Genomic DNA, 24,021 nt, shown 5'->3' with positions numbered 1-24,021 from the left:
GATCCAAAAATATTGAACCAAAAGGATAGCACAATATAGATCATATAGGTCACTGAGTGTAGTAACCCCCCTCAGAATCCACTCTGACCAGCAGAAAGGGGACTTCTTAATACGTAGTTTAGGGATCAGCCATAAGCTTGAGGCAACATTTAGATAAATATCAGAATTAAACACTCTGGACACATTTGTCCATAACGAGTGCAAATGCGAGATGATCTCTAACAATCTTGCAGAAATCAGACCAAAAACAATTCGAGTAGGGACAACTCTAAAATAAATGAAAAAATGTTTCCTCCTGCAGACCACAAAATGTTCAGAATATATCGACATCACAATTAAATCTCTCTACAAGAAAATAATTAGTGAGGTAGTACTTATAAATAAGTTTGAAGGGAATTTCTTTGATTTTATTCATGATTAAATATTTATGGGTAATTTCCAAGTTTTGCACCATATCAATCCAGCATCAGACATGCTTGTGTAGTGTCTCGGGTGTGTTGCGTCATAAACATCAAATGTTTAGGTCACTGTTTCAAGTTAAATATAGTGTAATTCTCAATCTTTAAACACATCTTGAGATCCCTTAAAGTTCGCATTTGCGCTTCTTCAAGTGTTTTGAATGCAAGAACGTAACGCATGTTTGTGGGGGTGGGGGGCATTACGATTAAATGCGTTCATTTTTTTATCACGTTATTTTTTGTAAAATTAATCGCACTGAAAAAACACGTTAAATCGACAGCCCTAATATATATATTATATTATAGAATAAATCTTATGGACTGATGATCCAAATGTATAGTCCCTACCAGATGTGTTCAAAATTCGCCAAATATCTGCAAGACCAAAATTTTACACATCCTGTGAAGCATCAATGTTGCTCTAGGGGGCTTACACAATTTTGCTTCACTATGATCAAGGACCGAGTCCATCAATAGATTAAAGTCTCCTCCCAATATTATATCATGAGGGGTGCCAGCGGTTTGCAACATCCCTTCAAGATCTATAAAAAAGCCCTGATCATGAAGGTTAGGTGCGTAACTATTAGCCAAAATCAAACTTTGCCCCTGAATTTCAGCTAAAACAATAATGACTCTTCCTAATTTATTTTTAATCTGTTTGAGAGATTTGAATTGTAGATGTTTATTTATAAATGTAATGACTCCCTAGCTCTTACTTGAGCCAGCACTAAAGAAAACATGTCCACCCCATATCTTCCCAAATTTTTAATCTTCCTCCGAGGAAAGATGTGTTTCTTGAAGAAACATGTGACAGGGCGGAGGGCGGGCCGGGTCGTGATTTTTACACACCCGGTCCCTTATCAGGCTAATCAAGCCTCCGAGAGGGATAAAGGCAGAGAGAGGTGCGACAGAGAGAGAACGTTTATGGGCAGCTGTCCACCTATGTGTGTGTTTGTGTCTTTTGCCTTTCTTCATTAAACTATTATTTATATTGTCAAGCCGGATCTCGCCTCCTCCTTCCCGGGTTTCAGCACCAGTGTAAGGGAGTTCAATGGAAAGGAAGAGGTGAGATCCGGCTTGACAATATAAATTCTCCAAATCTTCCAGTTTTTCCAAAATGTTTTCCAAATCTACTTTGGTCGCTAGCGGATTAGCAGCTAATTCCCTCTCCGATGACTCCAGATAATCAATTTGTCTCTTGACGACTGACAATCTTGTAACCAACTCAGAGAATTTTGTTTCCCTCACAGTAATTGATCGATGTATTACAGCAAGATTCTCTAAATCAGCAACAACTTTCGTCAGCATCACAGACATGCTTGCCAGTTGACGCTGAATTTTTCCCACTGAAGAGTCCCTGGTCTGCAGGCCTGTCAGGTTTCAGCTTGAGCACGCAAGTATCTTTTATAAAACGTGGTGATTACTGCTTTTGGAAAAGGTCATGAGGCATCAGTGCATTACTCCCTGTTATATCTCCAGAGCCAGAGGATTTTTAATTTGCCATATTGACTTCAAAGTACAGAAATGTAGCAGGGTGTATCGAATCTCACCGGTTTCTGACATAAAAATAGTAAAAAATTAGCAAAGTGCGCAGAGCTCATTGTTTACACATCCGCTCCTCGAATGGCCTCACATGACTCCCCCAAAATTATATTTTTTATCAATAAATATGTATTGATTTTATTAATATCATGCATGCTTTGTGGTCTTAGGTCCAAACCACATGAGGAACAGTGGCCATTTTGAACCAAAAAAAATTATAAAAATCCATCACAAAGAACCCTGTCACATTTTTCACTGTCAACCTGTGATGGGGTTGAGTTGTTCAACATATTTATGAATATTGTAACAAAAATATGCAATAGTTAAAATATTACACATTACAAATGATTTACTTGAATGAAACATGGTGTTACTGTAAAAATATGTGGGTGCAAGAAGTACAATACTGATGGGAGAGTTGTGACAGGATTGAGACGAGAGTGATAATATTGGTCAATTAAAATGGAAACACACTTTAAAATCAGTGTATCGTTTGTACAGTGTACAGTCTGACATGTCAAGGGCTAGCACAAAAACAAAATATGGGTTTTTAGTTAAAAGTCTTAATTTATTTATTTTTTAGCAAAAATTTGTAGCTCCATTACATAAAAAAGAAAAAAAAGCTGTCATAAATGCTATTTTGTAGTCATTAAATTGCATGAGGGAGTATTGTGTTGAATAATGTTCAAACCACTTCAATTATGTCTGTGGGTTGAGAACAAAGGTGTCCAAATCAGAAGAAAAAAAAGAAAAGAAAAAAAGGCTTTGATGACTGAGGGAAAAATTTGATTTGTTGGAGGTTTAATATGTGCCAAATGCTATGGAGTATTTAGACAATTAATCATATGTAGTAGCCTAATAATAATGCTAATAATAATTCCAAGCTGAAATATTACTTAGATCCATTAAAAACTTCACAGCGAGAAAGGAAATGTTCAAGAACACGAGTGACTTTTATTCTGCGCAAGTGGTGGTGCAGTGTTGACGTTCAGAGACAACATCATGTCGTCATTCAGGTCAAAGTACCATTGAGCGCGGAACTCCGCCCTAAAGAAACTTGCACTGGACTTCATCATTGAAATATCGATTCAGACTTGAACTGAATATTAGTTTGGTTTCTGTTGTAAGACGGAGTCAGAGTCAGCGCGCTGGTAAGTGTCCTGTCATGAGTCATAAAGCGCTTGTTTCACGGTATGCCAGTCTGGTTTTCTCGACATGTGTTGCCATGTGTTTACATAGAAAGTGCCGCCGGTGTGTCATTTTTATGAATGTATACATGTGTGAATAAGTCACTATGCATAAAATTTTAAGTTGACGTGTCTGTGTGTCAAAAATCCTGAAGGAATTGAAGACATTTGTTCAGGATGTTTATGGGAATTTCTATTGCACTTACAGTTAGAACTATTTTAAAACTACTTGCATAGCATTGGAATTTTGTCTTGCTTCAACTTTCAGTCTTTTATGATTACCGAACAAGTGTTTTTTTTATTATTTTTTTTTATCGTTTATTTATATATATGTATATATATATATATATATATATATATATATATATATACATATAAAAATAATAATTCCATCATGGAGCACACCAAATGACCACTTCAGGACACACACAGCTAATTAAGAATTTTAGATATTATATACAGTATGTATGTATGTATGTATGTATGTATGTGTGTGTGTGTGTAATATATATAAAACGTCTTTTGGTGGCCAGAAGTTTGGAATAATGTACAGATTTTGCTCTTATTGAAAGAAATTGGTACTTTTATTCACCAAAGTGGCATTCAACTGATCACTATGTATAGTCAGAACATTAATGATGTGGAAAATTACTATTACAACTTAAACTACTTCAAAGAGTTCTCATCAAAAAATCCTCCACGTGCAGCAATGACAGCTTTGTAGATCTTGTCATTCTAGCTGTCAGTTTGTCCAGATACTCTGGTGACATTTCACCCCACACACCTTACGGTCTAGCTGAACCCACAAAAGCTCAATGGGATTTAAGATCCATAACACTCTTTTCCAATAATCTGTTCAGTGTCAAACAATGTCAGTGTTTCTTTGCCCACTCTAACCTTTTATTTTTGTTTTTCTGTTTCAAAAGTGTCTTTTTCTTTGCAGTTCTTCCCAAAAGGCTGCACCCCTGAGTCTTCTCTTTACTGTTGTACATGAAACTGGTGTTGAGCGGGTAGAATTCATATCACCCTGGGATGCTTTTTAAACAGTATTGAAGGAGTTGCCATCTATGTTGGGCACTTATTGGCTGCTTTTCTTTAAAATTGGTCCAAGTCATCAATTAAAAAAAAAAAAATATATATAATCACATTTTTGTTTTATAATGAAATAAATTATATTTTTGTCCACAAAAATAATTTCAAACATTTAAGCATACGCCTTCAGATCAAAAGATTTTTAAGATCATGAGAAATATTTCAGTCAATGTTTCAAAGGTTTTGACAGGTAGTGTATGTACGTATATATACAGCCGTGGCCAAGTGACATCAATTTAGTGTTTTGCAAAGTTTACTGCTTCATTATTTGTAGATTATATTTTCACATGTTTCTATGGTATACTGGAAAACAATGATAAGCATTTCATAAGTTTTAAAGGCTTTTATTGGCAAAAACATTCAATATATGCAAAGAGTCAATATTTACAGTGTTGACCTTGTTCTTCATAACCTCTGCAATCCACTCTGGCATGCTGGATATCAGCTTCTGGGCCAAATCCTGACTGAGGGCGATCCATTCTTGCCTTATTAGTGCTCGGGAGTTGATCACAATTTGTGGGCTTCTGCTTGTCCACTCGCCTTTTGAGGATTGGCCACAGGTTCTCTATGGGATTTAGATCCGGGGAGTGGCCTGGCCACGGTTCCAAAATTTCAATGTAATGATCTCTGAGCCACTTCATTATTATTCTTGCTTGTGACATGGTGCTCCATCATGCTGGAAAATGAATGGATCATCACCAAATTGCTCTTGGATCGTTGGGAGAAGTTGCTCTTGCTGGATGTTTTTAATACTTTTGTTTTTAATCTTTATTCATGGCAGTGTTTTTCGGCAGAATTGTGAGAGAGCCCACTCCCTTGGATGGTAGTGTTCACCTTTTCTTCTCCGGACCATCGATTTTCCAGATGTTCCAAACAGTCGGAAGGGGGCTTCAGAGAAAATAACTTTGCACCGTTCTTCTGCTGTCCAATACTTGTGCTTCCTGCAGAATTTCAGTCTGTCCATTATGTTTTTCTTGGAGAGAAGTGGCTTCATTGCTGCCCTTCTTGACACCAGGCAAAGGTCCAAAAGTCGTCGCCTCACTGTGCGTGCAGATGCACTCACACATCCTGCTACCAATATTGAGCAAGTTCTGCACTGGTGGTGAAACAATTCCGTTGCTGACTCCTCAGGAGGAGACAGTCCTGGCGCTTGCTGGACACTCTGGGACATCCTGAAGCCTTCTTCACTGCAGTTGAACCTCTCTCCTTGAAGTTCTTGATGATCTAAATAAATGGTTCTTTCAGGTGCAATATTCTTTGCAGCAATTTCCTTGCATGTGAGGCCATTTTGATGCAAAGCGATGATGGCTACACATCTTTCTTTAGAGGTAATCATTGCTAACAAGAACACAATGATTGGAAGCACTTCTTCACTCCTTTTATAGCAATCAATCTGCTCTTATTATCCAATCAGAATGATAGTTATTTCACCTGACTAGTACTCGTTCACACTTTCCCAGGTGCTGCTGCTGATATGATTAATTAAATGATGTTAGCTGGTAATTTTGTGCCAGGGCCAAAAAACTGTGAAATTTGGGTTTTTGTGATGAAGTAAAAAATTTTGGCCATTGAAGCTTTTTGCAATTATTTAAAATGCATCTGATCACTCTGCACAATAATCTAGAAACAATGTGAATCAACACCACAACAACTGAAACGAAACACAAAATGTATGTCACTGCCAATATATATATATATACATATACACACTGCTGTGGGCCTTAAAGTAAAATTTTAAATAATTAAAATAATTTGATTAGCTGCACGTCAAACGTCTTTGACAAAAATAAGTGCTAAATCACTGGATTTCCCCGGCCCACCCCCCAATACAATTGAGTTTAGTATTACGTTCTCTCAATAACATGTACTAATTTGTGCTAAATGTGTCATTTTAGCACTGATAGTGGAGGTTTTTTGTTTGCCCCTTGATTTATTGTCCACCCTATTATGTCATGATACTATGACCTTTAACTGAAGATATATTTTATGAAATGACATCACACACCGGAGGTGACATCAGCCATTCAGCAAAATTATTTGAAGTTTGTAATTCTTTTGTTTTATTTATGTTTTCCTTTATTTTGTGTCAGTCAAGCATAACATGTCCACCGCGTTATGGGAAGATATATGGGAAATGTGTGTAATCTTTAAATTTCAATATGTTTGTTAACGGAAACAAAATCGTCAATATATATTTACAAATATGTATGCCAGATATTTTTCAAAGTACATGTAGTGGCTAATTTATTCAGTGAATGTCCACCCTGTTATTTTCCACCCTGAGCCTGCCAATTTAACAAGACATATTAATTGTTTTTTAATTTAGCCTGAACATTAGTATGACTAATAAAATCTTTAATGTCCCTTTAATGATAAAACAATGAGATTCTTGTTGAAGTTTGTAGGAATGACCCATCTATGTAATGTTACCACATTGTGTTGTCTATGATAAGTAACTAAGTTGTCTATAATTCTTGCTTTGGCAAGAATGAACATGTCAGGCTCTGGAGACTCCAGCCAGCCTCCACAGACACCTGTAGGGGGAGGCAGAGGGTTACCTATGGGTCGCAGGCTGCCTGCTTCAATCTCTCCAGGACGCCTTCCCACGATGCGCTCCAGAGACCTCACTTTAGGGGGTGTGAAAAAGGTAATCCTACATACGCAGCTTAACACATGGAATACATTTAAACAGGTACCAGAATTTCCAGACGAATTAAAGTGCTTTCTCATTCTTTGTCGCGCAGAAAACCTTCACCCCCAATATTATTGGTCGAAAATCTAAAGAAGAGTAAGTGACAAACTGCTTTATATCTGGCATTGTTTTACCAGTAATATGATTCATTGCTGATATTATAAATGCATCAAAAACTACGTTCACAGTACATGCACAGTAATATTCAGATTGTCATATTCTGATTATGTAAATGTCATGTAAACGTATTATCCTGATTAAGCCAATATTCTTTTTTTATATATATATATATATATATATGAATAAAACTGCTGGCATAGTCCTGTATTAATCAGAATTTTGGGTCATGTAAACACTTTATTCAGAATATCCACCTTAACTGAATATTTACTACTATTACTGTCCAAAGTTACTAAAAGGCAGCAAGCGCATACAAGCCCATTTCCAGAAGAGAATATTCCATAAACTGTGGAGCACGTAAACTTCTTTTTAGGATAAAATCTTAACCAGAATATGGACCTCAATCAGAAAATGAAGGACATTTAAACGTGGTCATTTTTCTTTGCTTGCAGTATGGGGTTGTTTTAACTTGTGTGCTTATTCATTTATTTTTCTTTTCTTTTTTGTTTTGCATTACAGATTGAAAACTGATGAGAGACAGAGACTAGATAAGAAAGATGCAGATCGAGGCAGACAGCGGAATGGACGGGGAAGAGGCCGGGGTCGTCCTGAGGTCATCCAATCACATTCCATTTTTGAGCAGGGTCCAGCAGAGATGATGGCCAAGAGAAAAGGTACAGTAGGTCTAATGCTGCGTTCACACCGGACGCAAATAGCGCGTCAAATTCGCGCCTACCGCGTCTAGTTATCTGCTTGACCACTTTGAATCCATTCACGCGTCAAGAGCGAAATTGACGCGCGTAAAAAACAAAAGTTTGAAGCGAAATCCGATGAAACTCCGGAGGCGAAACCCGTTGACGGCCATCTTTTCATCTCGCAAAAGTAATATTAAGCTCTCACGCAACCCCCGTGTAAAATATTATACAATTATATATAAATAAATATATAATTTCCACTCACTTTGTGTAATGCTGTAAGCAGTGTAGTACTCAGTGTAGTGCGTACTTTTTGTTCCTGTCTCTGTAAAAATATGAAGTGGAATCGTACAATTCTGGGTGACTGCTTACAGCAAGAATTAATTTTTCCTCCATAAGTTAGCTGTCAGTGATTTTGGAATGAAAGATTCCGAGTGGGAGTTTACGTCACTTTACCTCCTGAGTGACAGCAGGCAGCTAGGCTCCTGATTGGTTAACGCGGCGCGAATTGACGCCAAAGTTCAGATTTTTCAACTCGGGCGGCAGACACGAATTCGCGTCAAACGCGTGAATGCACAAAATGCACCATTCGCGCCAGACGCGCCAGACGCGCCATTCGCGCGAACGAGGCGTATTCGCGTCTACCGCGCCGCAGGAATTTTTTACGCGCATAACGCGTCTTTACATTGACTTAGGGCCGTTACATAGTCAACGCGAGCAAGTGACGCAAGTGACGCGAGCGACGCGCTCCCTTTCATAGTCTAAACAGTGGATGCAAGCAGACGCACGCGTCACGGGCGATGCGTGAAATACAGTAGTAGAGTATGGTGATATTAGTAGAGTCGGGTCACGTAATATTCACTTTTTGTGCGCCCTAGTAAACTTGTCACGGGCACTTTTCCAGTACGTTTTCACCTTATCTACGGTCTTTCCCATCGCGGTTGCAACCTTCCTCCAGGCATTTTCCAACGCTATTTTATTGGAGTGTAATTGCGACGAACTGTCATATAAATGCGGATGTATGCGTATAAGCTCGCATAATTTTTCCTCTTCGCCCGCCATTATATTCAAATCTTCTTCTGTAAACATAATATACTTGAATTAATTTACAATACTTGCAATGTCGCCCCCACCTACAACGCATAGTATTGCGTGCATCGGTGCGTCGCGTATCAAAAACTAGGACGACACATTTGGCTACGCATCGACGCATAAGGGCCCTTACATAGTCAACGCATCGGTACGCGTACGCGTCTGAAAGGCTACGCGTCGTTACGCTTCGGCCGCCATTATGCGTCGATGCGTAGCCAAATGTGTCGTCCTAGTTTTTGACTCTACTAATATCACCAGACTCTACTACCCCCTGTTGCGGGAGCGGTGTATTGCATTTCACGCATCGCCCGTGACGCGTGCGTCTGCTTGCGTCCACTGTTTAGACTATGAAAGGGAGCGCGTCACTCGCGTTACTTGCTCGCGTTGACTATGTAACGGCCCTAATGGCGGCCAAAGCGTAGCGACGCGTAGCCTTTCAGACACGTACGCGTACCGATGCGTTGACTATGTAAGGGCCCTTAACATTGAAATCACTCGCGCCTGACGCGCTATTCGCGTCCGGTGTGAACGCAGCATAATGATTTGAATAATCATTAGGCCGTTTACCCATTGAAATAAGTCAGGGAATGTAACACTTATTACACAGCTCTCTGGAATAGGTGATTCTGATTGGTCAATCGGCGCATTCAGCGATCAAATATTTCAGATTAATGACTGTTGTCCGTCACAACACTGTATAACTGACCTCACATTTGGTTAATCTATGTTTCCGACATACAGTAGTTATGCTTGTGTCTCTCTCTTATCACAAATAATTATAAATAGTTATATTTGAATAATTTTATATATTTTATTTAAAAGTATTTAATAATTCAGATAAAATTCATTACATTATTGTTGCAAATGAGTAAAGCATTAATAAGACAATATAAAGGGGATTAATGGGTGACGCCATTCGAGAGTCGGACGTGTAAATGGCGAGCTCTGCACACTTTGCGATTTAAAAAAATATTTATATATTTTTATGTCATAAACCAGTGAGATTCGATACACCCTGCTACATATCTGTTTTTTGAAGTCAACATGGCAAAGAATTCAAAATCCTTGTGCTCTGGAGAAAAGACACTTGCATGCTCAAGGCCGCAGATAAGGGATTTGGATGGTGTAGTGGGAGAAATTCAGCATCAACTGATGAGAATATCTGTGATACTGGCGAAAGTTGTTGCTGACTTAGAGGACCCTGCTGTAATACATTGATCGTTTACTGTGATGGAAACAGCTGGTTACAAGAATTGGGGACGTCAAGAAACGGATCGATTATCTGGAGTCATCGGAGAGGGAATTAGCTGCTAATACGCTAGTGACCAAAGTAGATTTGGAAGGCGTTTTGGAAAAACTGGAAGACCTTGAGAATCGTAGCCTTTCTGTTAAACTAACCAGAGAAGTTAAGTCACACCCCTTTATCTCGCATTTGTACTCTGGATGGACAAAGAGTGTTTAATTCTGACATTTATTTAAATGTTGCCTCGAGAATATGGCTGAACCCAAAGTTATGTATTAATACGTCCCCTTTCTGCTGGTCAGAGTGGATTGTGAGGGAGGTTAATATGCTCGGTAACTGATATAAGAGTGGAGTGTTGAGATCTTTTGAATGTTTGGTTCAACATTTTAGGATTCCCAGATCTCAGTTCATTAGATATTTACAGCTGCGCCATCTGCTTTGTACAGTTTTGGGAGTAGCATACACCCCCCTAAAGTGGCCGATACTCTGGAAGTGGTGATTACTGCCTTTGGAAAAGGTCACGAGGCATCAGTGTATTATTCCCTGGTTTAATGTAATGTGATTCCGTGTTTCCTGTTATGTTTATTTGATTTGTCATTGGAATAATTACAATTTTTTAATATCAAATAAGACTATATAAATTATGCCTTTTGAATCCAATATATTGTTCATTTCCATATTATTCATTGATCTACAGTTCACAGCGATCCATTTTACAATTGAATTCATCAATCTGTCCAAGATGGATTTATTTTTAGGGCTTTTCTAAGCACAAGTCAATGTACACATGCATCAGACAGACGCTTTTGGAGAATCTCACTTTGGTTGCATTGCATCATAAACAGCTTTTTTATGTCTAGTTAAACATTTTAAAAATGAGAAAAACACGTCTCTCTGTGTTTAAATGCAAAAACGCAACTTCATCTTGTGCTGTTGCTAAAGCGGAGTGTGGTTTGTTCTCTATACTGCGCATTGCCTATACAGCTGGAGTTTCGCTTACTGCCCCCTGCTGAAATCAGATGGTACTTTAAGCTTGAATTGCACCGAAGGTAGCAATATTCCTTATTACTTTCCGCGAGCATGATCAATTGCGTAATTATTTTATTTTTTACAATAAATCGTACTGAATTAACGTGTTAAATCAACAGCCCTAATTTATTTATTTGGTGTGTAGCCATCTTATAAGCAGGAAAAGGTACAGTCAGAATGTCATAATCGCAAAATAAACCCCTTCACGATGATATGAGACCCTCATCCTATCTGATTGTAGTACTAGAACTATCAATTTTATAAGATACATTTGACTGCTGAGAATGTAACCAAATATATTTGGACCAAATTACATTTTGTCATTGAGAGAGCCATAATGATTGATTATTAATCAGAATATTGGGTCATGTCAATGTCTGTGCTAGTTACAGTTACAACCCAACAATTTCTTTTTCATTTGGTTTTAGGTATATACAATGATACCAGAGAAACACCAAACAGTGGCCCATCCCCCATTATCAACATCAAAAAGGAGCGCGAGACAGAAGAGGAGACTAAAGAAATTCTGCGCAAACTTGAGAGTGATAAGGTGTGTTTTCAAAAGCGAGAAATAGCTTATTTATTGGCGAGCTAATTAACTGTAAACAGGTGAATCACACTAAACCTGTCAAGAACATGTGCCATCATATTTTACCCCCAAAATAAGAGGTTTGCTTAAAAAAATTAAGCTTGTTATTTGAACCATTAAGTTTATTTGCATTAACTATTGATTGACTGAAATATCGGCAGACAGTTTAATTGGCCGATATTTGGCCATTTTGCGGTTATCATCATCCACTGATAACCGTGTTTGCTTGGCCAGTTAACAGAAGTATTAGCCTAACTTTCCATTGTGTCAGTTCCAAAATCTGCCAATAGATTTGTCGATAGATAGTAAACACTTCCTGTTTCGAAGTGTTTTTTTTATTTAAGTTTTTAAGTTTATGAAAATTTGAGTAAATATTGCAAAAAATAAGTGTTTGCTTTGCTTTAGAAAATTTGTGTACATCTGATTTGCTGTTGTTAAATTGTTTGCAATTATTTAGCTATCGGCATCAGCCATTGAAAAACCCATATCTGTCAACCACTAATTTTGAATCCCCCCCCCATACAAATTGTATAGTTAACAAATAGTAATAGATAGTGTCTGTTGAACTGGCTTTAATTTATGCTGATATAAGTTTGAGCATTCACCATTGAGAATGAGGGAAAAAATTTAGAAATTCTGTTACATACAGGCCTTTGGTTCCTTGTGCCACAGTTTCTAGATGACCCTCACCTTAGAGGTGAAAGAGGGAGCTGTCCTGTGCAGCTGCCACTGGCTGTTTCCGGCTGGGTCTTCAAAGAAGAGTTTAGTGAAGAGACTCAGGACATTGACATCAGATCTGAGAAGAGCTCTTCAGATACTGAACCAATGAACACTGACAGCACTGGAGCCGAAGTGAAGGGTACGTTTATTACATGTGTTATAGCATATACTTTCTAATATTTTGTAGTATGATACATGACACTGAGTGAGGTTTTCAAAGATGGAGGATCTCTTTTTGTCCTCCGAACTAGAGACCAATCAGGCTTCTAGTTTTTGTCTGGTGGACAAAACATTCCATAGATTTACATTGAAGAAAGTACACAAGCCATATCTAGGGACTACAGTATAATTTTGGGCTGTGCTTTTGTGTCGTGCCAGCAACAAACCACCTAGAACATCCTAGCAACCAAACAGCACTCTTGCATCTTAAAGGGATTGTTCACCCAAAAATCCTAATTCTCTCATCATTTACTCACCCGAATACCATCCCAGATGTGTATGGCCTTCTTTCATCTGCTTAACTCAAATTAAGATTTTTGAAGAATTTTTCAGCTCATTTGGTCCATACAAGGCAAGTGAATGGGTGCCAAAAATTGGAAGCTCCAAAAATCACATAAATCAGCATAGAAGTAATCCATAAGACTCCAGTGGATAAATCCATGTCTGCAGAAACGATATGATAGATGTTGGTGAGAAACAGATCAATATTTAAGTCCTTTTTTTTTTTACTATAAATTATACTCCCTGCTCAGTCAATCTCCACTTTAACTTTGACATTGTTCTTCTTGTGTTTTTGGTGATTCACATTCTTCATACATATCGCCACCTACTGGCAGGGAGAAGAATTTCTAGCAAAAAAGGACTTGAATATTGATCTGTTTCTCACCCACAACTATCATATCACTTCTGAAGAAATGGATTTAACCACTGGAGTCCTATTGATTACTTTTATGACACCTTTGTGTGCTTTTTGGAGCTTCAAAGTTTTGGCGCCATTCACTTGCATGGTATGGACATACAGTGCATCCGGAAAGTATTCACAGCGCTTTACTTTTTCCACATTTTGTTATGTTACAGCCTTATTCCAAAATGGATTAAATTAATTATTTTCCTAAAAATTCTATCCCATAATGACAACGTGATAGAAGTTTGTTTGAAATCTTTGCAAATTTATTAAAAGTCAAAAACAAAAGAAATCACATGTATAGAGCTGAAATATTCTTCTAAAAATCATAACTTGTTTTCTGCTGAAGAAAGAAAGTCATACACTTCTGGAATGGCATGAGGGTGAGTAAATGATGAGATCATTTTCATTTTTGGGTGAGCTATCCCTTTATGCCCATCTTTAGTCAAGCTGGAGCCTTTGGAAGTTCCCAAACAAAAGAAGGTGGAGCCTACATTCAGACTGCCACCCTTGCCTGAGCCTGATCTGCTGCCTGATTTATTTGAGGTGTGGAATCACTGTAAAGAGGAGGAGCTTCTCTTCATACAGCTGCCGGATTCTCTGCCAGGGCAACCACCCACCAGTGATGTACGGCCCATCAAAACAGAGGTGCAGTCGAGTGATGGACAGGCCATGTTGCAGAAGACTGAGACAAAGGTTGGCACTGGCTGCAGAAGTAGTAGATTTACTAATGTTTACATTTCCTAGCTAGCTTGTGATTCTTTCAAATGTATGGTTATAAATATTATTTCAAATATGATTTCATGGCTGAATAGAAATTTGTGAACAGTGAATTTGCATGCCCATTTTTGCATGTACTCATGTTGTTATTTTTTTTCTCTTGAATGTATTTGCCAGGAGGACTCGCAAGAAGAAAACAGTTGTTGTCTTAAGGATCTGCAGGAGGGTTTGGTGGGGAAGATGCTGTTAAGGAAGTCTGGCAAAGTACAGCTTATTCTGGGTAACATAACCCTGGATGTGGCCCTGGGAACCCCCTGCGCCTTCCTCCAGGTCAGTTTGACTCATCATCAGCATGGCTAAGTTTTTCATTCATCATTTTAGGTCATTGAATGTCTGGGAGAATTTAATCAGAAGCCATAAGCCATTCAGTGTTGCACAAATGAAAATTCTCTCATCATTTACTCAACCTCATGCCATCCCAAATGTGTATGACTTTCTTTCATCTGCTGAACTCAAATGAAGATTTTTAGAAGAATGTTTCTTTCTTTTTTTGGTAGGAATTGGTATCTGTAAACACAGAGGGCAGAAGGGGAGATATGTCTGTACTAGGCCACATTAAACACAAGTTGGTGTGTTCACCTGATTTTCAGGCTCTTTTAGAAAACCGAGCTTGAGGAGCCGCAGCTGGAACTGCCAGTATTTCACTTAAATACTCTCTACGTCTTCTGAACAATGTAGATCCATTTGTGAGACAATGTCATAAACTGTCACGAATGGAAAACTGAGTGAATGATTGAAAAATATTTATATATTTTTAAGGAAGTTTATTTGAAGAATTTGATGTCACATTCACGTAGGCTGTATATGAGACACTATTACACTTGTAAATATTAAGGGTTAGGATAAAAATTTGTAAAAATCCTGTTTTAAGTGTGAAACATTGTTAATAAAAAGTGCCATAAATTGCTCTGTTCTTTCTGTCCACTTTTTTGGTTTTGTTTAAATAGTCTTCATTTGGGTATTTCTATTTTCCTTTTCACAATCCAATTAATTCCCAATGCATAAAATCAAATCTTGTCCTTTTTTCTTCTCTGTATGTTGTTTTACTCGGAAGTGTGTAACATTAAGCTCTATTTACAGAGCTTTTTATCAGTGACGTCAATTTGTAGGCAAACCCGGAAGTCTAATTTGCCATGGGTTCCCTCTGGATTTTCTTGTGGGGTTTTATAATGTTTTTTTTTTTCAACTTATGAGTAAAATAAGGTCTGGGGTAAACTTTACTTCACGATACGTGGACGTTTTGTTCTACAACATCTATTACACAAATACCTCAAATGTGAAGTTTGAAGCCGCCATGTGATACATTTTTTTTATTTATTTAAAATTATACAATTAGATACAGCTATAAACTTCACATTTTGCACGTGGACTTCAGGTGGCAAAGAATTTCCCCTTGTAAATTTTGCATAGAGTTCAAGTTTGGTAAACTTTGACAGGCAAATAGGAAGTTATTTATTCACTGTGCAATGGTAAATGTACAGAAGTAAATGTTGACTTTAAAGATGCACAAAGGTTTTTTTTTTTCCCCTTATTGAAAATGTTTACACAAAGACTAAAATTAAAATGATTTATTCGGCAGGGTTCACGCATCCTAGACAACATGGAATTTTGGTAATGCAGTTTTCCAGCCTTGGAAAATGAGAAAAATACCTGGAAATGTCCTGGAAAATAATTATTTGTCCTGGAAAATATTTGTATATAATACAACTTGATTGTGTCACTGACAAGGTTTAAGTTTTGCACTAGTAGTAATATAGAACAATTAGTTTTTTGTTCCAACACGACGACGGTTGGGCCACAGATTTTTTTTTTAACACATACACACCCTGAGGTGGTAGCGATGCGATGTGCCCTGCTTATGAGTCTGCTTATACCGCAGTTATCACATTACAGTAGATGCGGAAAACACTGATGGAGACACTGAATCCAGTCATACAATATTGCATCTTCTATAAAATGTAGAATGTCACGGAATTTGACATATTTGGGATGAAAATGAATGTTTTAATCCACAATTAGTGTGATAATTATTTGGACCACAAACGGCTACGATAAAATAAATATAAAATTTGCATGTGCTGCGTACTTCAAAATCAATGTGTGAAGCCAACTACTCACTCTGAAAACACCTCATGCTGAGCATCGAGTGTGCGTGTGGTAGTAGATGACCATGAGCAGAGTGCTCTGAAGTGTGCAGCACATACAGATTGTATAGCTTTTTTTGGTTTAACAACCACACTGGGACATGTAGCAAACGGCATATTTGGAGGTGTGAAACTACCGTCAAAATCACACAGAAATGGCAAAATAAAATCTTGATTAAAATAGACCTGTGAAATTGGAAAAAAGATCATGTTTAATGTAATTAAATAATAATGTATTAAAGCAATATCTCCCATCTGTGATGTTCTGTTGTGCAGTACATCATTTGACAAAAATATCTCCAGTGTTGTTTCAGATTGTGCTGTGAGGATTTTCATTTGATTACAGTTTTAACAATTCATTTTGATGATGAAATGTAATTAAACTGTCAAATATGGAATTTTGAAAACGTAATCCTCTACTAACCACAATTTAAAGGCCTCTCATGTGATTTTGCTTAAATATTACAGCCATGTGTCCCAATCACAGAAACGCCATGCTTACTCCAGAGCTGGTGGGGGCAGCAGAGAGGCAAATGCTGTCTTCTCAGTTACTCAGGAAACAAATTAAAGTGATTTAAAAATAACTATATTTTTTACAATTTTATTTTTATTAAAAGAAAACCCTTCCATTGTGCTTTATTTTTCTGATACAGCAAATACAGCTCATACTATTAGCTGTCTTCTAGCAATTTCATGATGCTACCTTTACGTTTCTATAGAGACATTTACTTATATAAAAAGGTTCAATCTGCAAATATTTACAGCAACAGAGTTGATTTTCATTATCTTCAGTGTCAAACATAAAAAAAACATCCTTTTAGTCTTTTTATTATGCTTTTACAATTACAAAGTGTGATGCTCGTAATCTCTGAGGACAGTTTATTTTAGGCTGTCCTGCACTAGGGAAACACAATGTATCACCTGCATTACATTTGTTAGTGATTCTCATATGGTCATATAGTGCTGTGAAAAAGTGTTTGCCCCCATTCTAATTTCTTCTGCTTTTTGTGTATATCGCATACTAAATTGTTTAAATAATAATAATAATCTAACATAAAACAAAGGCAATCTGATTAAAATACAGTTTTTAAATTATAATGTTATTTATTGAAGCAAAAATGTTATCCAATACCAACTGGGCCTGTGTGAAATACTAATTGCTCCCTTAGTTGCTAAATCCCCAAATCTATGAAACTGCATTCATAATGGGGTTCAGCTGGACTAGACACTCCCAGGCATGATTACTGCCAGCCCTATTAAATCAAACCAACACCTAAATATAATTCTTTCAGTAGCATGAAGTTGGCTAAAAGGTCTCACCCAGTAGCACAATATGACAAGGTTGAAAGAAATTCCAGACATGATGAGGAAAAATGATATTGAAATACCTGTCTGGGAAGGGTTACAAAGCTATTTCAAAGGCTCTGGGACCAAAGAACCACAGTGAGAGCCATTATCTCCAAATGGAGAAAACTTGGCAAAGTAGTGAACCTTCCCAGAAGTGGCAACCTTCCAAAATTCCTCCAAGAGCACAGAGACAACTCATCCAGGAAGTCGCAAAAATGCCAAGGACAACATCCAAGGAACTGCAGGCCTCTCTTGCATCAATAAAGGTCACTGTTCATGACTGCACTACCAGAAAGACACTGGCCAAAAATGGCATCCATGTAAGAGTGGTGAGGCAAAAACCACTGCTAACCCAGAAGAAAATTAAGGCTCCTCTAAATTTTGCCAAAACACACCTTGATCCTCAGACCTTTTGGGAGAATGTTCAGTGGACTGATGAGTTGAAAGTAGGACTGTTTGGAAGACAGGGGTCCCGTTACATCTGGTGTAAATCAAAGACAGAATTCCACAAAAAGAGCATCATACCTACGGTCAAGTGGTGGTAGTGTGATGGTGTGTGAACGCTTTGCTGCTTCAGGGCCAGGGCGACTTGCAATAATTGAGGGAAACATTAATTCTGCTCTCTACCAGAGAATCCCAAAGAAGCTCAAGCGCAACTGGATTATGCAGCAAGACAATGATCCAAAGCATAGGAGTAAGTCCACCTCTGAATGGCTCAAAATAAACCAAATTAAAGTTCTGGAGTGGCCTAGTCGAAGTCCTGACTTGAACCCGATTCAGATGCTGTGGCAGTTCCTTGAACGGCAGTTCAGTGCTGTCGTGATATGGGTCTGCCTTTACGAGAATCAACAAGCTGATTACTCTTCCTCAGTGCCTTCTTTCCACATACAAATGTTGAGTACAAACTGGACACAGACAATTAAGCAGTTCATGCTTGATGCTTGAGGCAATGTGGCTTAACTAAAGCAGCTCTGCAAAGAAGAGTGGGCCAAAATTCCACCACAGCATTATGAAAGACTGTTCTCCAGTTATGGGAAGCGTTTGGGTGCAGTTGTTGCTGCAAAGATGGAACAAACAAGCTATTAAGTTTAAGGGGGCAGTTCGTTTTTCACATGGGTGCTTCAGTAAAAAAAAATATATTTGAAAACTGTGTATAAATGTATATATATTTGTCTTAGGCTGCCTTTGTTTTATGTTATATCTCATTAGAAGATCTAAAACAATTTAGTATGAAAAATATACAAAAATAGAAGAAATCAGGATATATTTTTCCCAGCACTGTACATAAATACAGCATGCATTACAAACAGAAGGATTTGCCTTCCAGATGTTTGTGGCACTTCTGCACTGCAGTAATTCAGTAGTAACTCGACATATTTGCATGACAAGCAATATCATTGTGTGTTTGTCATATTTGGTGTCAATGGTCTTTGGAATTTCTTGAAGGTAAATATCAGAGTATTTCTGTATGCATATCTGCCTTTATGCATATAAAAAGAGGTATATGAGAATTATTAAATTTCTGCTGCTAATACTAATGCAACATCTTTGGTCAATCGAAGCTAGAGATATTAATACACTGAAACAAAGACAAAGCTCTCAAATCTCATGCACTCTCATATATTTAAAATCCAATGTCATTTTCAGTTAGGAGACATGCAAGAACCAATGCTATTAAGTTTCATTGACATCAAACCTGGCAGAATTAATCTTGGCACATCAAGGTTAAATATATGTGCGAATGAGATTTGGGAGTTTTGAACTACATATATTTTCGTCTGTTCCTCACACCAAGGAATTGGCTTCAGAAGGCTTGGAATATAGCATATGAGTATTATGGAATCCTTTTATGATGCCTTTATGTCCTTTTTGGAGCTTTACATCCTCTGGTCACTGTTTACTTTCATTGTATGCAAAAGAGCAGTGTGAACATTTGTTAAAATGTGTATTTTTGTGTGGCATGGAAGAAAGATTTCTATGCCCCTGTATCCACAGTAGCAAGCAATAAACACCACATTCAAAATGGCAGGGAGCCATTACATAACTAATGTGATCATGCATGCAATAAATTCAAATCAAGAACAGGGCATGCCTATAATTTGCACTGCACAGAACACAAATGCCATATTAAACTAGGCAGACACTTAGGTCAAATATTTGAGTGTGGATGTCTTTGCAGAATTTAGGAATGCAAGACATCGATCCCAGGACATTAGAAAAATGTTTTTGGAACCAGCTGGAGATTTATAATCTAACTTTGATGTTAAGTTTGGCCACATGGGACTTGCTTTCTCTGCTCCTGCTCCCCGTGTTGATGTACAACCTTCTCCATAACTGGACTCTGGGCCTGTTTTGGTGTAAGCTACTGTTTTTCCTGGTGTTCTGGAGCCTTAATACCAGTGTGTTCAACATAACTCTATTAAGCGTGCAGAGATTTCTACAGGTGCTGTATCCTCAACACTGGGCTAGACTGGGCCTTGCTGGGTAGAGTGTGTTGCTTGGAGAATTCTGTGCACTCAGAGGTTGTATCTCCTTACCTAAACTCTCCATTAGGATGGTTGTGTCATGGGGGCGTGGTATGTGTCGGTGTGCAAGAGAGCGGTAAGGCTCGTCACCTTTATCTCTAACACCTGTCTCAAATTATAGCAATGGCGGAGGGAGTCCTGAAAAGGCACCTCAGAGTGGGAGAGAGAGAGACCATCTCCATGGGCAGTGAGGGACTTGGGGCTGAAATGGAGGAGCTGAACACTCAGCGTCATTGGAAGCATGGGTCCTGAAGGTCTATGGAGAGAAGGGAAAGAGTCTCTGATCTGTAACCCAGAGCAGATGGCGGTAATGCTCTACTATAGATTGCGAGCCGCCAATAAAAGAAAGAAGAAGAAGAAGAAGAGAGAGACCAGAGTCTGTTCCTGAAGTTGTGTTTGATACTATTGGCCTGTTGTGTGTTTGGCCACCAAGGGCAAAGAGCCCTTTTTGTTTTAGTTTCTGTATGATGCCGAAAGAGTGAATAAATACTCACCCCAACTATTCGCTGGCTCCTCCATCGCCCACAAACTCAATGTTATCACAACGGTTAATGCTGGAATCTCATCACAATGTGAAGTGAATTACAGTTGCATTTTGGAGGAAGATGTTGTTTTTGGAGCAGAACATGCTGGGATTTGTACTCACATTCTCTGTTGTGGCATCTTTATATTTCCCTTTACATAAAAGTTCAGAGCACACTCCATAACTGCAGCAGCTCACGAATGATACGGTTTTTCACCAGTAACATTGTGCCCTTCTATGTATTGTGAATGCAGCTGCACCTGTTTTATGGGTTGTCACTGATCGCTATGGCAGCAGATTTAGAGGTACTAAAACGTGTGTAAGGACAGCTGGGACTTGTTGATCGCATTTTCCTTTGGGAATGGCTCCCTTAACCTTTTTATCTACACATTCAACTACAGGCCGTTCCATACACGAACAGCAAGATTCAACAGAACATAACCATTGACTCACACAGCACAAAACCAGTGAATATATACAGATCGTGCCAAACTCATTGTAGACAGAGCCAAGTACACAGTCTGACATAGTTTTATTTGTTTAATATTAAATCTATGTATAACATTGATCATATTGTTTGTAGTTGTTTATTTTGGGGTTTAAATGCAATGGTGTTTGCTACCCATTTTACTTCCGTAATGAAAAATAAAATAAATTATTAAAAGAAGCAGAATATTAATGGGGGGAGCCCCCCTCCCATTAAAAGATTGGGACTCAGAGCGGGACTTGATTTTAGTCATTAGGAATTCATGAAAAGTGATTACTGTATATATGAAAGGTGGTTGGAAGGAGGGATATCAGCCAAAAACGTTGTCATTTTAGAGGTGGAATAAGTTATTACACTTTTATGAAATAATACGATTTTATTTTCCTTTGGAATCATGCTGATCAATCAAAGGTCCAAAATAAGACCAAGCATGTATTAGCAAAGTACATTAAACTTTTTTTACTCTTAAAGGAATGATTTGTAATTTTGAAACATATGTATTGTATGAAATCATGACCGCTCACATGAGATGAGGACTCATCATAGTCATATCAGTAACCTTATAACAGCTGTTTTATTCTACATGGGGTAGGGTTGCCCTCAAGGGGCCTGCCATTTTAAAGCTGATTTATACTTCTACGTCAAACCTATGGAGTAGGTTTTGCCTTTGTACGTATTGGTTTGCATGTATAGTTCTGCATTTTGTCTACATCATTCTGTAAGTACACAGCCAAAATTCTAACTTAAGGTTACTCACATAACCCTGGTTCTCTGATAGTAATAAGGAAGCCCCACCTCCCTATATAAGACACCGCCACAGGCCTCTTCTTCATTCTCCACATATCTCTTCTCTGTGCAGCTGCATGGAGGGGTGTGCGGTGAGATACATCACTTCTGTTATCAGAGAACTGGGGTTATGTGAGTAATCATTCGTTCAGTAGCTCACTATGGGATATAGTCAACTCCCATATTGCAGATATGCTGTCTGAAGCGGACCTTCAACCAGCTTGTAGTTTCCAATGTACACCCACCTAATCAATTTGCAAAGAATGAATGGGGGGATGCTTCACTGTGTTATTGTTGATTATGTGTGTATATTTTTACTCTTTGGAAGATGAACTACCCACACCAAGGACTGAATAGAGCCAATGACGGTTCTGTAACATTCAGTCTGTAAAATCGGACAAAAGTGTGAGCCGATGCTCAATTTGCAGCTGCACATATGTCCTGGACTGAAATGCTCTTAAACAGCTCCCACGAGGTAGACATGCCTCTGGTGGAATTAGCTCTCAAGCCCTCCGGAGGTCACAACCCCCCGACTGTTATAACTTTATATAATAGCTTCCACTACCAAATGAGAGAGGTGCTATCGTGATATGGGTCTGCCTTTACAAGAATCAGCCCAAGAAGCAAACAGCTCCCGTCTGCCGGTAGATCATCCCCATCTACTTGGATGAGGGAGGGGACAAGGGGAGGGAAACAAAAAAAAAAAGTGGTACTTATGTACCATAATGGCAATGTACCAAATTAAAACACTAATATTAAAAAGACAGGGGAAAGGCCAATGCGGAGCGGCAGTGGGAGAGAGCGAGAGGAGAGAGAGAAGGAAGAAATAAATACATTTACTTACCGGTTCTCCGATACGCCATAGCTTGGTCCTCAACCACTCCTCCACCCCCTAGCGGACGACAGCTGTACCTCCGTGGGAGGATCGGAGGCAGTCCTCTGGCCCCTGGCAGACGGAATGCCCCGCCACGTTCCGGTGGATGGAAGGGGTCTCCCCCACCCATAGCAGCGGTCTTCTTGCTCCAGGCGGTCGGCCAGGAGCCCATCCCCACTCACGATTGCCGTTCTCAGACCCCGCCGCGTTTCAGCGGCTGGTAGGGGTCTCCTCCACCCCTGACATCAGCCCTGACTGCTCCAGGCGTTCGGTTAGGAGCCCCTCCTCCCCTCGCGGTCGTTCGTCAGCTCTCAGGTGGCAAGGCCCCTCCGTCCCCTGTCGAATGGCCACGGCTGCACTGTTGGGGTGGATGGTAATGGCGAGGACTCTACTATGGCGGATCCCTCCTCCTTCCCAGGTTTCGGCACCAGTGTCAAGGGTAAAAGGGAAAGGAGGAGTCGAGAACTGGCTTGACAATATAAATGTTTTAAAATGTAACATAAAACTTAACCAAGAGACACAAACACATAACATTTATACACTAAATCAACATTTAACATTTAACCCCCCAATACACCTCCCCAAACACCAAACCCACCCTAACCCCCAACGAACACCCCTGTGGTCACAAATAGATACACACACACACACACACACACACACACACACACACACACACACACACACACACAAAGAAATAAACATAATAATCATATATAATTAAACTAAACATATCTCTCCCCAGCCCCCCAAAAGTCCTCCCAAAACACCAAGTAATTTCCCATCAGCCTTCTGCTTGACATTTCCCATCTCCGCACACCACTCTGGAAATGAGGGTGCCCTATCCAACTTCCATCCCCTTAAAATAATTTGCCTACCAACCATAATGCTGGTCAGAACCCAGTTTTTGATGGGTTTATCTCCAAAATGTATGACTGCCCCATCACCCAAAATACAGTGTCTGGGGCAGAATCAAATTTGAGTGCCTAAAACGTCACACAAAAAATTCCTGGATCTTAACACCCCCCCCAAAAAGCATGGGTTGTGTCTACGTCTTCTGACTAGCGTTGCCAGCAGGTGGGTGTGTCTTTAAGATCAAGCCTATATATTCTGTGAAGCCTATAAAGTCTAGAGGGGGTCCAATAGAATCTATGTAAAATATTAAATTGTATTAGGTGCACCCTTCCATCTC

At 38.9% G+C, this 24,021-nt stretch overlaps 1 protein-coding gene across 1 annotated transcript; it reads left to right on the top strand.

Annotated features, from left to right (window-relative positions):
- Nucleotides 1–3,037: 3,037 nt before the first annotated feature.
- Nucleotides 3,038–15,036, top strand: LOC127631114 (DNA-directed RNA polymerase III subunit RPC4-like). Its single transcript, XM_052109105.1, has 9 exons — nt 3,038–3,151; nt 6,767–6,926; nt 7,024–7,067; nt 7,611–7,765; nt 11,579–11,700; nt 12,412–12,598; nt 13,809–14,059; nt 14,261–14,413; nt 14,641–15,036. Exons 2-9 carry the CDS (start codon nt 6,768–6,770, stop codon nt 14,755–14,757), a joined length of 1,188 nt encoding a protein of 395 aa, XP_051965065.1. The 5' UTR covers nt 3,038–3,151; nt 6,767; the 3' UTR covers nt 14,758–15,036.
- The last annotated feature ends 8,985 nt before the right edge of the window (nt 15,037–24,021 follow it).

This window comes from Xyrauchen texanus, chromosome 37 (genome assembly GCF_025860055.1).
Source record: "Xyrauchen texanus isolate HMW12.3.18 chromosome 37, RBS_HiC_50CHRs, whole genome shotgun sequence".
NCBI classification, from domain to species: Eukaryota; Metazoa; Chordata; class Actinopteri; order Cypriniformes; family Catostomidae; genus Xyrauchen; species Xyrauchen texanus.
The sequence above is the reverse complement of the archived record's forward strand: the minus strand, read 5'-3'. Positions and strand labels throughout refer to the sequence as shown.